The sequence below is a fragment of the Setaria viridis genome, chromosome 9 (assembly GCF_005286985.2).
Source record: "Setaria viridis chromosome 9, Setaria_viridis_v4.0, whole genome shotgun sequence".
Classification (NCBI taxonomy): Eukaryota; Viridiplantae; Streptophyta; class Magnoliopsida; order Poales; family Poaceae; genus Setaria; species Setaria viridis.
In genome coordinates, this window is record NC_048271.2 from 13,243,459 (window position 1) to 13,260,078 (window position 16,620).

The 16,620-nt window shown below is 43.9% G+C and overlaps 3 protein-coding genes and 1 long non-coding RNA gene across 4 annotated transcripts; 2 read left to right on the plus strand and 2 right to left on the minus strand.

The window, feature by feature from the left end:
* Positions 1–1,416: 1,416 nt before the first annotated feature.
* Positions 1,417–7,357, minus strand: LOC117840356 (protein HLB1). Its single transcript, XM_034720865.2, has 14 exons — positions 6,892–7,357; positions 6,106–6,228; positions 5,918–5,987; positions 5,640–5,750; positions 5,288–5,371; positions 4,318–4,368; positions 3,911–3,940; positions 3,723–3,785; positions 3,553–3,618; positions 3,274–3,390; positions 3,124–3,159; positions 2,392–2,511; positions 2,090–2,260; positions 1,417–1,845 (listed from the first exon to the last, which is right to left on the minus strand). Exons 1-14 carry the CDS (start codon positions 7,209–7,211, stop codon positions 1,735–1,737), a joined length of 1,473 nt encoding a protein of 490 aa, XP_034576756.1. The 5' UTR covers positions 7,212–7,357; the 3' UTR covers positions 1,417–1,734.
* Positions 7,358–7,571: 214 nt separating this feature from the next.
* On the plus strand, positions 7,572–10,098 carry LOC117840357 (cytochrome b5). The gene is made up of 4 exons (XM_034720866.2): positions 7,572–7,729; positions 7,863–7,974; positions 9,503–9,569; positions 9,667–10,098. Exons 2-4 carry the CDS (start codon positions 7,888–7,890, stop codon positions 9,915–9,917), a joined length of 405 nt encoding a protein of 134 aa, XP_034576757.1. The 5' UTR covers positions 7,572–7,729; positions 7,863–7,887; the 3' UTR covers positions 9,918–10,098.
* LOC117840358 (uncharacterized) lies at positions 7,981–9,117 on the plus strand. The gene is made up of 2 exons (XR_004636998.2): positions 7,981–8,426; positions 8,555–9,117. It is a non-coding gene; the product is annotated as an uncharacterized lncRNA (long non-coding RNA).
* Positions 10,099–10,661: 563 nt separating the features above from the next.
* On the minus strand, positions 10,662–13,599 carry LOC117840355 (rab GTPase-activating protein 22). The gene is made up of 5 exons (XM_034720864.2): positions 13,290–13,599; positions 13,057–13,192; positions 12,931–12,980; positions 12,454–12,507; positions 10,662–12,196 (listed from the first exon to the last, which is right to left on the minus strand). Exons 1-5 carry the CDS (start codon positions 13,436–13,438, stop codon positions 10,900–10,902), a joined length of 1,686 nt encoding a protein of 561 aa, XP_034576755.1. The 5' UTR covers positions 13,439–13,599; the 3' UTR covers positions 10,662–10,899.
* Positions 13,600–16,620: the final 3,021 nt, after the last annotated feature.

Genomic DNA, 16,620 nt, shown 5'->3' on the forward strand with positions numbered 1-16,620 from the left:
CTGCAACGTTGGAACCTGCAAGCTGGTGGTAAAATGGTAAATGGTGTTGACATGAAAGCAATTAAACCTGCAGAATTAGCTGAGCCAGTAAACGATGCATGATGTGCGCACGGTAGAATAGAATAATCGTCGATGACGAATGCGCAGTGTTTAGCAGTCGTTGGATCGACGGCTTCCTTCGTTGGCATTCACATACACTCCATCCATTTCTTTTGGTACGCAGTTCAAGACTTCCACGTAATTTCAACCAACAATTAGTGAAACAAAATGTAGTGTTTGTGTACAAAAGTTATACCAGTAGATTCGTGTGTGAAAGTACAATTTTATGGTTATATATAATTTCGTTGCTACAAACATTGCATTATAAAGGGAAGGGAGATTATGGGTCAAAATCTAATTTTAGAGACCGTGACACTTATAGAATTATTATGCACTTAGACATACACTATATCTAGGTGTATAATAATATTTATAAATATAGAAAAGTCAAACGACCTACGATTAGATTCACGTGTAAATTTGCCTACGTAGGTAGCTTATATATTGATGGAGAAAAAAAAGTTTTGACGGAAAGGCTCAGAGGGTTTGGCCTTAGGTAATGTACTAATGTGTAACGGGAAAGATTAAGCACAACTCCATATATCGTCCGCACCTTTACACTGCCCATGGAATCTCAACTCTCACCTACAATCTAACAGTCACACACAACATGTTGAAAATCAAGTCGATTATACCATCTAGAATTCCCACCTCTCTTGGCTTCAACTTTTTTTTATTTTATTTTAAATCTAATCAATTATGTGAACGAGAAACATATTCCTTGTTTTTATATTATTTCATTTCACCTCTAAAAATGAATATTTTTCATAGAATATATATTTTTAAATATTTTGCAACATTGTATGGCCAAAAATTTAGTCTTGGATAGGAGTGCTTGGAAAATAGTTATTCATATACCCGAACCCTGATTTGTGGCTCTTGTTTGAGTTTCAACTCTAGTCTACCCCAACTTGCTTGGGACTAAAAGGCTAGAGTGTTGTTGTTGATTGTATGGGAAAAAAGTCCTCATCAACTTAAATAAATTGTAATATAAGTAAGGATTTTTTTAAAAAAAACATCAGCTAACATGTAATCTGCCTATATGGCAATTTTTTGTCCATGTGTCATTCCGGTGATTTGTACGTACCTCACCTGCTAAGCTGTTGTTTTCAAATGAGCAATTTGATAGATGATGTACCTAAACACACCGACTCACTTTGTTTATATACTAATGATGTATTTAACTCCTTAAAAAATTATAGCACGATTAACCAATGCTTTGCAATGAACCATAGGTCCTTAGTGTTCATGCTATGAGCCCGGTCTGGACTACGGAATACACGAGGGCGGCGGGGCCGCGGCAGAGGCCACAGGGTCTTCCAGCAGTAAACTTGATACATCGTTACAGAGAAATAAAACCACAAACTAAAGGATGTCCGATGCATCTGCTGTGAATACACAATAGTGACACGGCCATTTTTACAAACGAAAATGGACACATCACCAATCAGTGGAAAGTATGAGTTACAATTCAACATATATAATATACCCTACATCTAGAAAAACTGTGCGATAAATCACAGATGGGGAGACATAACAAATCAAAGGAGGGCATTGAACTGATAAGGTTGCAGCAGAATCTCCAAAACTTCACGCCTCTATCCAGTGGCTGTTTTGCACTTGCAGCCAACCAATTTAACCAGTGATAATACCGGCAAGGACATCGCTCTTTCCTCTTGCAAAAATAGTGTAGACTAGGCGTATAGCGTCTAGCCAGCCGTCAAGAGCCTCCCAACTATCGGCGACCTGTCAGAGAGAATAAGGGCACGAATTATGTACTCCACGCCATTAATTTTCAATAGCAATAGCCAAAGTGGTTATATAGACGTTGCATCGCGTTTGCTGCCCATTAATTTTAAAAGGATCCAGTCAATGTACTGATGAACAGGAGAAATTAGATGTGTCATCTACATCTAACATTGAACACATTTCAACAGAAGAAAATAACATATAAAAAATGAACAGTAATAATAAGCTGGCAGGCACATACCAAGAATGTAGGTCCATGAATTGTTTCTATACAAAGGCCAGCACCACTTGGCAGCGTTAGATCAGCACATGCTGATACCGAAACAATATCTGAAACATTTATTCTGACAGGCTTTCTGCCTCTGTCCATGTGCCCAGGGGATTGTGATGGAGGCTGGTCAGAAGCATCAGCCTACAATTTTCAGCAACACTTATAAGTTATTCCCTCTAATTTGTCCTAAACATCATGACTGAAGATACAAGAGACGCAAGTAACTTCAAACAGCATGCAAAAGGAAAAAGAATGAACGTTGGCAAAGTTACCTGCTGGAGTCCCTCATGATTCAAAATAAACTGCGACCTCTCCCAATCCTTGTGTGGTGCAATGGCGTTGTTTGCTGGAGGAGCAGTCAGATACCCCACTTTGAGATATGGCAAAGGCAACTGCATGGTATACAATACGAATAAGAACAAAGTTACACTGACATAATGAAGAATTAGACAGGAGAAACATCTAAAAAGCAGAAAAATGTGTGAAAAAGAAGACTAGCAGTGTTAATCAGAGAAACAAGTTTAACAAAGGTTTAAAGCTCTGGAGGGCTGACAGTTATTTTCCCTCAAGAATATGGCTTTGCAAAAGTAGTTCAATATACACATGGACAGCTTTACCGAGAAAAGAAAACCATCATATCCCCAGCCACATGAAGTTTTAACATAGAGTTGCATGCACCAACTAGTTCAACCCAAAAGCTTAAGCTGATGGGGAGAGGTGGGCAATTCACTTATACTCCAACACTCTCCCTCACGTGCAGGCTCCCTCAGGCTGCGTACGTGGAGATTGGAGCAGGCTGCAATTATTTTATTTAATCACACCCGCCAGAATTCGAACTCGAGACCTCTGGCTGATACCACATAGAGTTGTGTGCACCAACCAGTTCAACCCAAAAGCTTAAGCTGATGGGGAGAGGTGGGCAATTCACTTATACTCCAACAGGTAACAGTACCAGACAAAATAAACTAAAAGAGTTTTTTGGAAATAGGACAAATGAATCATACCATTGAGCGGACTAATCGTAAAGCACTGCGATAGACCTGCATTAAACAAAAGGGCACACTATCAGCATAGTTTCTAGGAAAAAAAACAAGAAAGCATAAAGGCATGTGAGAGGAGAAAGTAGAAGTCCAACATATAGATTTGATAGATACCGAGTAATTTGGCTTCAGAGCATGAGCAGCTGCAACATAGATAGCAGATTGACTGTAAAGCTCGTTCGGGGAGACATCTGGTTTCCCAGATCTCATGGTATCCTCAGCTAAACCGTACTGCAGCATCATAAAAGGAGATGTATTCTTGTTATTGTCATGAAACTTAATCAGATTAAATCTATTGCAATTTTATCTATAAGTTACTAAAAATAAAATCATTATTTTAGTTGATGAAAATAATATATAATTATCAGGTGAGTCATAAGGTTGGAAGCGCACCAAGACAGTTCCGAGGTTGTATATTGCCCGATGGAAATCAAATTGCAGCTGAATTGCAGCACGGAACTACAAAGAGAGCAGAAGTTGTCAGTGGTTTATCACAGAAACGACTTTTAGTGAGCATACCATAAAAATTAATCCTAGGCACAGTTATCGGAGAGTGTATCTACCTTACTTATAGCTGTTTTTATGATGGTTTGTTTATCCCGGGCAGGAACAATTGCACTGAGCTCCTGCATTGCAAATTCATACTCTTAAAACAAACTAAGAGCTCATGCAGGTCCAACTCAAGAGCAAATAGGTAGGCCAACTTCAGGAAAGAAGGCTAAGAAAACAAAAAATTCACAAGATATTGTACCTGTAGCCCAAGACCCCAGTTATTGAGAGCCTGCAATAAAAAAGAAAAGCAAGTAAAGAAAGCAGCAGCACTGGCTATTAACAAGATTAAATTTGAAGCTGAAATGATATGAAAACATCTCATTTAGCTTTGGCCAAATGTTGGAGAAAATAAACCCAAAAAAGGGTCAATAAGGATAAGCCAGTGCGCTCTGGTTTCTTGAGCAACAAGTTTTTTTTTCTTGAATGGATATATTAGAACAAGAAAAAATAGCTACGAAAATCATAATTCTCTAAACCAGTAAACCTTGATGGTCTTTGTATCAGTTACATGGCACATATTTATCATCCCCTTAACTCAAACTGGAGCCTTTTATTTTTTTATTTTATCATATAATTTGCAATCAGATACATTTAATTACCGCTGACCTGTGGGCTATTCCAATTAAGCTGAACAGCCTTCTCATAGTTCAGTATTGCCTGTCAAAAAAAGAGACAAGGTTAATAATGGATGCAACCAAAGTTCACTCATAAACTTCAAGCAACACAGAAGTCTATTTGGTTAGAAATAGGGATAACTTTTCAAGTTAATTACGAAACCCTAGTTATCAAAAAAAGAGAACAGGTATGGCATCTATCAAGGATGAGGGACAGCAGAAAAATGCACTATTGAAAGGGTGAAATGTCACTTTCCATTTATTTAGCACAGCTAAAAAATGAAGGCGTCAATTGAAGTAAATTAATCCTTGATTATAATGCTAGCCCAGAGGCTGCTTTATAGAATCTTTTATGATACCAAACTAAGCCTTTACAAGGAAAAAGGAGGCGTGTGGATTGTTTCTAAACCCTTGGGATTTATTGTTGCCCCCAAACACTAAAGTGAAAATGTGAAAGTTCTAGATGAAATTAAATCTTGAGCAGAGTTGGATCATTGCCCTAGTAGAGCATGTACCAAAGTTTTCAAGAAAAGGCAAGAAAAGGTGTCATCACATAGCACAGAAAGTTCACGAGCTATCAGGGAAATAAAAAATTGTGATGAAACATGTTGCTTTCTATCTGATTTGCTATTGGACAATTTGTCTGCTCTTATTTATCCATCAAGATTTACAAAAGAGCAACCAAGTATTACATACAGAAAAATAGATAGAACAAAAACAACTTAATATGTGCAGGATATATAGCAAGCCTAAAATTTGAGTTAATAATACGTCAAGAAAAGTTGTGCAATTTAATCATATAAACAACATAAACGATAGAAATTGCACAGGTGAATAAGCACCACGGGGAAACTAAACTAGATTCAAATATTGTATCTTGATTTGCTTGCATTGATTGCACGATAAAAGTTTGTCGTTCAACATAAACAAGCTTATAGACGTGAGAGGCATATTGACTAAACCTGCTTCCAGAGTTCTTCAGCTTCTTTTGTCCGACCTCGCATTTTAGCCCGATCAGCAATTGCAATAGCCCAGTTATAATATGCCTAACAAAAAAGAGAATGTCTCAAAGGAATAGCAATATTAAAAAGGTTGATAGCTGAGACAATAAGAATGATCAACATTGAGCAAGATACATTAGAACCATGAAATCACATTCTGCAGGATAATCTCGAATTCTCACTGCTTTTCACAGACTAACTGAAAATTGTGATTCCTTTTCTTTTTTATTTCGTTTTTGCAAGGGCGAAAAGCACTGAAAATACTGTAAATTCGAATTCTTCTGATCAAACAATGTAACAAATAAGAACTTACATCATAAAGAGTTGGACAAAGTCGAGTAGCTTCAGCATACTTTTTGCAAGCCTCCTCAAGCAACGCATCTTTGGAGGAGCTAGAATTGGGATCCACATTGTCTGCACTCTCCTGAAAATTATTTCAAAAGAATAAGATACAAGCTCTCCTGAAATCTAAATAACAATTTTACAGTGTACATTTAACATGCATGATATGAATAACAAATTAATTATGCTTTGGTCACTGTTACGTCTTCACAATATATTAACATGTACAAAAGGAATGTAGATGTGTACCTGGAGGACTAGAGCCCAATTATAATATGCATCAGGGTCATCAGGATTCCTTTCGATTGCATTCACATACCTGCATAACAGAGCCTTAAAACTTGGCAATAACAAGTAGTTGCAGATGAAGTTCTCTAAAAGATGTAGGCTGATTGTAATGTTAAGAAAGAGAGCTTAATCAGGCAATATAAGCAAACCTTTTGGCAGCAAAAGAAAGAATCCTTTGGCGCGAGCGGCCTTCCTCATCAACTCCAGTTACACTATTTATCAAGTCCATCGCTACATCATGGTGGGATGAAAACTGCTGTGTGCTATCTTGGCTGAAATGGATTGAAGAAATAAATAAAACTCTTACCACTAGGACCATTTCATTAGAAATTTGTGTTTATGCCAAGAAAATAAATGGTCAACTAGCTACATTGCAGCAGTTGTGTAACGCCAAGAAAATAAATGGTTAACTAGTTATGTTGAAGCAGATATAATGATTAATGCATCTACTGAGAGGTAAGAACCATCTGTATCCATTATCCAGTATTACAGCCCAAGGAAATTGTTCACAAGTTCCATAAACAGCAATGCGGCGGGAAGAGAAGTGCTTCCATATCTATACCTAACAATACAACAATCCAACTGGAAGATGATAGGTCTAGTAGGTTTGCAGGAACAGCGATTTTGCTTTGTTGAAGTAAGATCACTGACTACTGCCATTCATAGAAACAATTATGCCAACTTTCTAATGCAACCAACAGCACAATTCAAGTTGTTAAGGTAGACCCAAATATGATCATACAACTCTACTAACTTACTAAGCCAGCACCTAATCACCAAAATTAAGCAGCAGCGGCATAATTCACGTAGCCGAAGCAGATCCAACGCGAAGTGGGCTAAAAACCCAATGCCGCAGACCTAACCACGTCACAGTGATCCAGTACACGGACCGAGATCTAAAATGACGCGGCAGCGGGGCGCGAAGAAGCACAGACCTGTAGGACGAGCCCTCGGCATCAGCGGATCCGATCCCGTTCCCATCCCCGAACGCAGATCTCGCGCTGCCGCCGCCGGACCCCACGGCCGCCGCCTCGCCGTCCTCCTTGAGCTCGCCGAGGAGCTCCCGCATGGTGAACGGGCGGGACCCCTCCGCGCCCAGCGCCGCCTTCGCCTCCTCCTGCTTCGCCGTCGCCGATCGCGGCGGCTCCTCCTCCGCCTCCTCCTCCTCGACCTCCGGCGCGGGCTCCTCCGGCTCCCGCGCGCCGTTCGCGAGGCCCTCGGCGCCCGCGGGCCTAGCCTCCGTGGGCTCCTCCATGATCACTCCTCGGGGCTCGCGCGCGCGCGCCGCGGCGGGATCTGGGAGCGGAGCGGAGCGGAGCCGCGAGCGCGTGGTGGTCACTGGTCTCTCTCGTCTCGTCTCGTCTCGCTCCGCGCGGCCGCGTCGTGGTCAGTCACTTCGCGGACGGGAACCAGCAGGGCCGAGGCGGGCGCGCGTCAGCGGTGGAGGGGGCCGAGGTGGGGGAGGGGGAAGCTTACGTGTCAACGCAGTAACAGCCTCACATGGCACTACGGGCCGGGCCGGGCCTGGAAGTCCAACACGAGATGTCCAGCAGCTAGCTCTCGAGGGCATTTTGGGAACGCCACCGCTTTGGCCGCCTGCGGTGCAGACGGGGTAGGGGTAGGGGGACGGGGCCGGGCGCACCGGGCTCACATGCCGGCGCCACGGAGGCTGTCTAAATCTCGTGATCCTCTCCGCATCCCTGCGCGAGCGCGACGCAGGCACACGCTTGACCTCCCCGACGGCCTCCGCCTCCGTCTCGACGCGCGGCGCAGGTGAGCCAACGCCCATCGGCCAACCACTAGCAACCCGACCGCTGTGGGTTCAACGCTCCATGGCTCGATTCCGTGCGGTTTGGGGCTTTTGGCTGCAAAGCGCTAACTCTTTCGGAGGGGAATTTTGGCTCAGGTGCGTAGGACGGTAGGAGTCTGCTATGGCCGACGAGAAGAAGGTGTTTGGGTTCGAGGAGGTCGCCAAGCACAACGTCACCAAGGACTGCTGGATCATCATCGCCGGCAAGGTGCGGCTTTTCTGCTTCCCCTCCCCGACTCCCCCTTTGGTCCCGTATACGGTTCTTCCCCTCCCCGACTCCCCTTTGGTCCCGTATACGGTTCTGGATGGCTGGTGACCCCTGCCTGTGGTTTTTCCGTACCCTTGTGTGGTTTGGTTTGTGAAATTGTTTAGTGTTCTTGTTGTTGAACGGTGATTGCTTTCGTTTCCATCCGGTTGCAAAGGTTTTTAGAGTTAGCGAGAGCTTCCGACGCAATCTGTTCGGTGATAAGGTTTTTTGGAGGATAATTGATGGTGTAGGATGGGTTTTTTGCGGCATCAGAATTGAGTCAGTTGTGCTGGCATCGATCTCTGCGACTATTGCAGAGTTTCACGAATCAGATCCGCTCATTTGCTGAAACTAAACTGGCATACTAGCAAGCAAGGATGTTTCTGGATTCATCAGTGGGTGACTCAATCTAGGTACGGAAACCGACTTTTAGATCCACTTCATGTTGTTCCATGATCAGTATTTGCTGGGATCGATCCATTCCAGGTCCAGTAACCACTCCATATGATTGGATGATTATAAGACAAATAACGTATCACAGGGCTTATAAAAATCCACTGATGTCGTCACATGGTCAGAATTGACCACAAAGGATGCTGCTTTAAACTGAGCACTTTTCTGTCTCACGAAATGACAATGTATCACAACAAAAAAAGCTGGTATGTTCATATTTTGCTTTTCTTCTTGGACATGGCAGAATAAAATGAATCAGTTAATATGTATGTCCTCAAAAAAGTCAATAAAAATATAACATAAATTAATGATGCTTCATGCTTGATCCATATCCCAACAAAATGGTGTGTTTGTATCATGTGTGGCCTGTATCTTTTTATTCCATTTTCAATTATATGTCCTTGGATGTACTAGTACGCCCTTAATATAGGTTTCTCCTGCACCCAGAAAAATAAAATTTGTTACTCTGTTTCTAACTCTCTTCTGTTTCTCCTAAATACAAATTCTTTTAAGTTATTATTATCTTCAAACATTCTGCTGGAAAAATGTGTGATATGTACTAGTTTCCATTTATCTTGAACTTAAAAAAAAGGAAAACAAAAACATGCCTTCCATTTGCGTTTGACGAATGTTTTGCTATTTTTAGTGAAGGTAACACTTAATGGCCATGCTATTTTGAAAGTAGGATTTGGTCCTGAGCTACCTAATGGAGTCAACAACTATTCTCTCCCTAGTATTGTTGTCACAAGAGGTGTTATCCGCAGAGCTTCCCGACATAGTTGAACTTCCTAGAAACAAAAAACAATGCTGGTACAAAGGTGTGATGCCTATTATTAGTCTAACTGTGCTGGCTTGCTTCCTCACCTTTTCCACAAATTATTGGTAAAGTATAAGTAGATGTGGTGGTGTAAGATACTGAAACATCAAAACATTTGCTTCTGCTGTCTATAATGTTCCGTGTTTCTTCTCATTTACTTAAAAAATGGATTAAATGACTGGAAATTTCTGTCATCTGTGCTGCAACGTGTAATTTCAGGTTTATGATGTCACTCCCTTTATGGATGAGCATCCTGGTGGAGATGAGGTTTTGCTAGCTGTAACTGGTGAGCCATACTTCTCTTTACTTCATAGTTCAGCCTTCAACCCTGCAAGTATTAATACTAAAAGCCAATCCTTGCTCTTGATTCTTGAATGCCCCAGGGAAAGATGCTACGGCTGATTTTGAAGATATTGGCCACAGTGATTCAGCAAGGGAGATGATGGAGAAGTACCACATTGGGCAGATTGATGCTTCAACCATCCCAGCAAAGCGTACTTATGTGAATCCCCAGCAAGTGCCCCGCAACGTGGACAACGATAGCGACCTCCTCATCAAGATATTGCAGTTCCTCGTTCCCATTCTGATCCTGGGCCTTGCGTTTGGTATCCGGCAATACACCAAATCAGAGTAGCATTGCTCTTAGTGATTTACTTATGTGAAATGATTTGTATGAAAGCAGTTCAATAATTTTGTGGTGTATTTGTCAGGTTGAAGAATGTTATCGATCATAAGGTACTCTGTGTTATGAACATCCATATTTGTGGCCAAGTGTGTTACCCCGAGATGATATCTGAAGCTTCCTTGAAAGCCGACATCATAGTTGCAATTTTCTTCTATTTAACGTCTGTGTGGGCACTAAGGGTATCGCAAAATTTATTTATTTATTGAATGGTAAAAATTATATAATAACCATAATGCCAGACAGGTCCCTGTCCGCTAGATCCTGAACAAAATCCAGAGCCCCATCAACAGATAGATCGGACCAACAACATCCAGAGCCCCATCAACAAACAGGTCGACTTGTTGAGCATTCCTGTGGTTGAGCTAGAGTAAAGATACACGGCCACACGTTTCGTGCCAAAGAATTGTTTGCGTTAGTGATGTCATATGGATCAGTTGAGGTCCATAGATCTGCCTCTCCTGGAGTGATACTGAGGCAGATTCCGTCCTGAACATGTTGTTCTTAGCACAGACGCAGCTCGCTAAACTTCTTATCACACCAGGAACAGGTAGCAGAGGTGTTCTCCGCATACAGAGTCGAAAACTAGATCCACCAATTTCTCCCACCATATATATTACAGTCACATGAATGAGCGGAGGCAGTGAGGGGCACACGGATAAACAGAACGAAAATTGTAATGCGTCAGACCATCACTGTAAGTGTGTAACAGATGAATGACTCTTAAGGCCTCAAGGGACTCTATCCACCGCATCCAGTATGCGTTCAGTAAAAAAGTTGCTGGCATCTCCAACAAGCTAGCTACCTCCATCACCGTGCTTCTATCCATTACTGGTATCGAGTTACCATACAAAGAAATTCGGTGTAACAAAACTATGGAAGCATGATAACGTGAAACTAATACAACAAATAGTGCAAGCAACAAAGATCACAGCTATTCGATCCTATTGTGAAGCGTGACCACCAGATCATGCGCATCATCCAGGAGCTTCCAAATGTCAAGCTGCCCAGCCATGCTGTTACACTCCCTAATGATCTCATCCATGCTGCTGTAGCTTTCTATGATCAGTTTACGCTTCTGCAACACGCTCGCTGCAATCGCATATAGTAGTAGGTCATCTGTTGGAGGGGCTCCCAACCGCATTCTTCGCCAGGACGACTTTGCAATCCCAGCGCGGTTTGCTGCCTGATCAGCCCACATCACCTCCCAGAGACATAGGGTCTGCTCGAAGGTGAGCTCCCTCCGGAACATTACGACCACCATTCTGTAAACAAAAAAGCAGTCTTCAGCTTGGAGCATCTCCAAATGTCTATAGAGATGGAAGTCCTTGTATTTGATTATCCTGGCCACCATGTTGAGTTGCCGACGAATACCCACTTCATCAAGCCTGAAATTGTGGCGGGCTTTCCTCATGAAACCAGCAAAGCACCAGAAGGCTTCATCATCTTCCTCTAGAACAGAAAGGAGAGGCGCAAGGAGGTCGCTCATGCCCTGGCAATATCCAATTTCTTGGTCATAAATTGCATAGGCCTCAAGTATAGCAACAAGGCGTGACGCGTGATGGATCCGACATGGTTCCAAGTGTTCGTAGTCTTTGAGACAAACAGCTTTAGCAGATTCAACCGCCTTCTCCCTGGAAACTGAAGCTTGAGATGGAGAGTAGGAAACCCATTCATCGTTAGCACGGACTGCATCCAAACGAATAATGCGTTGCCACGTCTCAAAATCCTCAGTTGCCCGTGCAGACTTCACAGGACGGGCAGCCTTAGATACCTCAATATCATCCATATTTCCTCCTGTGTTGGAATATCTGGGGATACTTTCTTGTTCATCCTCTAATGAAGGCTCACAAACTGAGGCCAAGTCCTTATGAGATGCTTCTACATGAGTTACATTGCTTCTCTCACTATCTTCGTCATTAGAGGAACTAGATGAAGATTGGTTTTCATCCATCTTCTCAGGCTTTGTTTCAGATGTGTCATCCTGCAATTCTTGCTCTGTACTGAGACATGGATTTCCTTCCTCGGTTGAGATAGCCTCTTCCACAATAGCATTTTCAGGAACTTCTACGGATTCAACAGGACTGGCACAACCAGATTCTTCACCTTTTTCAGAACTAATGCTCTCTTCAGGGTTGACTCCAGCTGTTTTATTTGTTGATTGCTTGCTCCCTTCCATGCTGTATGCAGATTTTCGCAGGCAATGCTTCCTCAGTAACAGATATCCCTTCCTACAGAAGATCATCCACTGTTGTCAAGTTCAGCTAAAGGCTAGACAGATAGATAACATCTAATGAAATAGCATTCTTTAGTCGTCAATGTGTTTCTGCATCTGTAATCTGTAAATAAAAGAAAAAATAGCGAAACACCATAGTGGACTATGGAAAGCCCCTCTGGCAATTTGTTTTGATCAAATTCATTCCAAAACATGCAGACATGAAGAACAGATGCAAGATAAAGAGATAAAATTTCATGCTTAAGTTTGTACCTGTTCTGGGCCTTAACAGCATCTCTTTCCGCTTCAGAACTGTCAAGGCTATAACTGCATGGGAGCCGAAATTCAGATTACTTGGGCTATCATCCTGAACACAAGTATGCACGCTACAGAGCTTATAATCTTGTCAGCATATTGTTTCTTACTATAAAAATAGATCTTGTTGAGTTGTGCCCATTGAAAGGGATTGTACAAAATAATACTCGCTTAAGAATTAGTCTTATGTATCACAAGCATATTTATGAACCTTGTTCAGCCTGTTTAACCAGCCCAATAGTCTGTAACTGTTAAACTGTATAAGTTCAGATTGATACTTACTACAGTTCTTCCAAAATGCATGGATAAGGTTAAAACAGTTGAATCCTTTGCTAGAGAACAAAAAAAAAATCTTAGCATGGATATCTCGTGTTCAAGCATATTGTGAATCTAATATGCATCGAGACCAACATTCAGAGTTTCTAGGTTACTTACACTCCCAAAAGGAATGGCCAGACCAGTGCTCTGATACTCGGTTCAATCCCCTGTAACAGAAGCACATGAATTTATAACTTCAGAAGGCTGCATTAGCCTCATACGTCGTGAGTTGCCGCAACTTACTCCGCTCCGAACTTTCTTCACAAGCTTCACTCCGCCGTCCTGAAGCTTCCCCTCCGGCGTGAACAGGCCGCGCCACTCCTCGGCCGTGAGCGGCGCCTTCCTCCTCCGCCGCCACCACGGAGATTTGAGCCCGCCTCTGCATCGAAGCACGCGTTGAGGCAGGCAGGCAGGCAGCGGCATAAACGATTTCAAAAAGGGTGTGGGAAGAGGGGACGCGGTGGGGTCCGGCTGACCTGCGGGAGGAGACGACGATGGCGACGACCGCGAGGCCGGCGGCGGCCGTGACCCCGACGGCGACGGCGGTGTTCCAGCGGCCCCCGCCGGCGAGGGGGCCGCCGAGGAGGCCGGCGGCCACGCGCTGGACGCAGCCCCACGCCCACATCGGGCGCAGATGCCCGGCGGATCGCTCCACGGCTCCCCCCTCCTGTGCTATCCCCGGCGCCGCCGGTGGTGCCCTCGATCGGAAGATTCCGGCCTCCCGGTTACCTTTTCCTTTCCGCTGTCGGGTGGCATCACAGAGATTTCGAGGAAGCGGCGGGTGGGTGCGTGGCTGCGTGCCGCGGCCGTGCGTCGACGGGCCAAGGCCACGGGCCCGGTCGGGTGCGGGTGCGGGTGCGGCACGTCGTGGGTCGGTTCGGCGTCGAGCAACAGGGCTGCTCGCTTGGGGCCTCTCCGTGAAACGTGACGTGATTTTTTATTTTTTTCAGAGGTGAATAATTTTTCGGTGATGTAATTAGCCAACTGATTCGGTGAGGCTGCAAGCTTCTAAATTTGGACCAGATTTAGGGGCTTGGCGGGGTTGCTATTTAAAATTTGAGAATTGCCGGCGATCTTTTTCTTTTTTCCCGATCTGGCTTCAAATACCGAAATGCGAATTGTTCACTCACTTTATGAACCACAGACTGGTATGTGTTGAGTTCCAGGAGGTGCAGACAGAGCCTATGCACTTGAGGTCTGGGATATCCAGAAGAACAAATATACCCATCAGGATGTCCTGCAGCAACTCTAGCAGGTTTGGTTTTTGCAAACCCCATATGATGCCTGGACATATTATTATGAATAAAAAATAAGTTATTTTCCAGAAATACTATAGCTCTAAGCTGTAAAAAAGAACTTATTCCTAAACCAAGATTCTCCACACACATGGCAAGAAAGCCTTTTCTTTTATAGTACTACCCAAATACCCATCCTGCTGTTTCCTCAGATGTCAATGAGTCGGTACTACATATTGGGTGGCAAAACTGTAATAGTCCCTTGGTTGATATTTGATACTCTCAGAAGTAGGTAACTATTTAGTGCCCATCTTATTTCCAGTTGGTGACAAACCAAGAATGCCTTGTTGATATAATACTCTGCGTGCACCTCATACATCGATAATAGTGCTATAGGGTTATTGGCTTTGTAGTTAAAATGGTACTTTATAATTTGTAGGATAACAAGGATATCTCTGTTCTATTTTTTCTTTAAACGTTAATGGTATCTTTGCCATAGAAGCGAATGCTACAATCATCTGGTTCATGGCCTTTCCTTTCCCTCAAATGTTGTTGTTGGTGTACTCCGCAACTAACAGTTAAGCACACTACTGACCTTGTTGTTCATTGGTGTTATCTTTCAGGTTATCTTGTATCTATATAGATATCGCTGTAAGGTTTCTGGCCTCTGGAGGCTCGACAATGCCCGGTCGGCCTCCACACGACTACTTGCTCTGCCTTTGTTGTTTGGGCCGGCCCCTGCGTCATCCGTGTCTGCTCATTATTTTGAACTCATCCTGGTTGTTGCAGCTCATAATAATTTGATCCATAGCACGTAGATAGGGATGGAAAAGGACTCTCTAATTTATCCTAGCAAATTTAAGGATCGGGCTCAATAAGAGTTGGGCCATATTATTATATGATTTTAAACTAAAATAGATAGGGCTGAGTTGGATTGTGAGCCATATTATTATATGATTTTAAACTAAAATAGATAGGGCCGAGTTGGATTGTGAAGGAGGCATGAGGGTCATGATCCATTACCACCCCTACACGTAGGAAAAGTAGATCCACGAGAGCCTTAGTGCCGTTTCAGCCGGTGTTCGTGTGCCTCGCGAGTGCCTGACGTTGCCACACTGATACTTCACGTGGTCCGGCCATCAATTGATAGTTAGAGGTACATCGCTTCAAGGATCGCCAACCTCCAAGGGCATCGGGTTACTATATGCAAGTGCTAAAAAATTACCGATCGCTACATGCTGTTTTGAAAAGTGATACGTGATATCCCGCCGCGTATACGCTGCATGTCGCTAGCTTCAGTCACGTCCTGTACGCAGTAGACGCATGGCATTTCCAGCTCAGCGCTTGCTTAGGGGCGTGGCCCCAACCTTGACGACGTGCATCCTACACGGAGGATTCCAGGAATCGTCCTTGCCTCGCGATTGTTTCGGCACGCTTTCGCTCGCCGCCCTGTTCCATCTTCGCCTACGGGCCTCACCCCGATGCTCGCATGCACCGTCGTTGTCACCCATGCTACCGCCCTTTCTCCGTTGCCGCCCGCACTGGCTGGGCCGCTCCAACCCACTGTTGTTGCAACTCAACAAACTCGACCTCCCTAAGCTATTCACTCCTAATGCCCATCCCTTTGTCTCTTCCGTCGTGGTGTTCCCCACCCCCAATTTCTGTCCGATCCGCGCCACTGCGGCAACAACCGTTTCATTGGTTTCCAACGCGAGCAACGTTCCCCTTTTTGGTCCCCTGCCCTATTGATGTGGCCATCTTGGAGGCATTTGTGCAACCGCACGTAGCTCTGCAGTTAACTCCCCATGACGTTCTCCCGCCTACGGTGACCGTTTCGAGGCATCCCTCTCTGACAGCCTCTCCTCCAATGGATATGTCGTATCTGATGTTAATGACGAGCACTCAGGATGCCATCATCAACCATGCCAATGCTATCTCCTCCACCAAGTATAAGTTTTTGAATGCTCATGAGCCGTCCTCCCTAAAGGGACCGTGACACCCTAAGAGGGGGGGGTTAATTGTGTGTTCTAAAAACTAAGGCTCCAAGCACATATAAAAATCTATATCAATTTTATCTAGATGTACACTAGGTTTTTCTATGTGTTGCTATCTCTACTGCAAAAGAGTTTTGCACCCTATGTTCCGATCTTATAAACTACACATGGCAATTCTAGGAAAAGTAAACACGAAATTGTAAGTGCAATAAGAAATGCGGAAGGTAAATGAGGTAGAGAAGGCAAACTCCCGGCGTGGTGACACGGCGATTTTTACCGAGGTATCGAAAAGCAAAGCTTTCCACTAGTCCTCGTTGTTGGAGCCCCTCTCAAAGGGGATGCCCGCAAAAGGGCATAAACTCCTCGATCAAGTAACTCTGTAGGATAGACGACAGACCTTCCCCACGCGCAAGTGGGTCTCCGCGCTAGCTTCTGTCGGATGCTCCTTGCTGCTCTTCACTTGGTTGAGTTTCGGCAAAACGCCGAGGGCCTCTCCTCCTTCTCACAAGCACCGACGGCCACTCCACAAACGCGGTTGGAGGGTCTTGCAAGACTTACAAGCCCCGGATTTATAACTC

Bases quoted from the DNA above. Each gene is read 5' to 3' on its own strand.
- LOC117840356 (XM_034720865.2), bottom strand. From the start codon at position 7,211: ATGGAGGAGCCCACGGAGGCTAGGCCCGCGGGCGCCGAGGGCCTCGCG. The intron at 3,160-3,273 runs GTATCTATCAAA...TGTTTAATGCAG, and splicing joins CTCTGAAGCCAAATTACTCG to GTCTATCGCAGTGCTTTACG. The intron at 2,512-3,123 runs GTATGATTCATT...TATACCATGCAG, and splicing joins TACGATTAGTCCGCTCAATG to TTGCCTTTGCCATATCTCAA.
- LOC117840357 (XM_034720866.2), top strand. From the start codon at position 7,888: ATGGCCGACGAGAAGAAGGTGTTTGGGTTCGAGGAGGTCGCCAAGCAC. The intron at 7,975-9,502 runs GTGCGGCTTTTC...GTGTAATTTCAG, and splicing joins GGATCATCATCGCCGGCAAG to GTTTATGATGTCACTCCCTT. The intron at 9,570-9,666 runs GTGAGCCATACT...TGAATGCCCCAG, and splicing joins GGTTTTGCTAGCTGTAACTG to GGAAAGATGCTACGGCTGAT.
- LOC117840355 (XM_034720864.2), bottom strand. From the start codon at position 13,438: ATGTGGGCGTGGGGCTGCGTCCAGCGCGTGGCCGCCGGCCTCCTCGGC. The intron at 12,508-12,930 runs GTAAGTAACCTA...GCTCCCATGCAG, and splicing joins TGGCCATTCCTTTTGGGAGT to TTATAGCCTTGACAGTTCTG. The intron at 12,197-12,453 runs GTACAAACTTAA...GATCTTCTGTAG, and splicing joins GCTGTTAAGGCCCAGAACAG to GAAGGGATATCTGTTACTGA.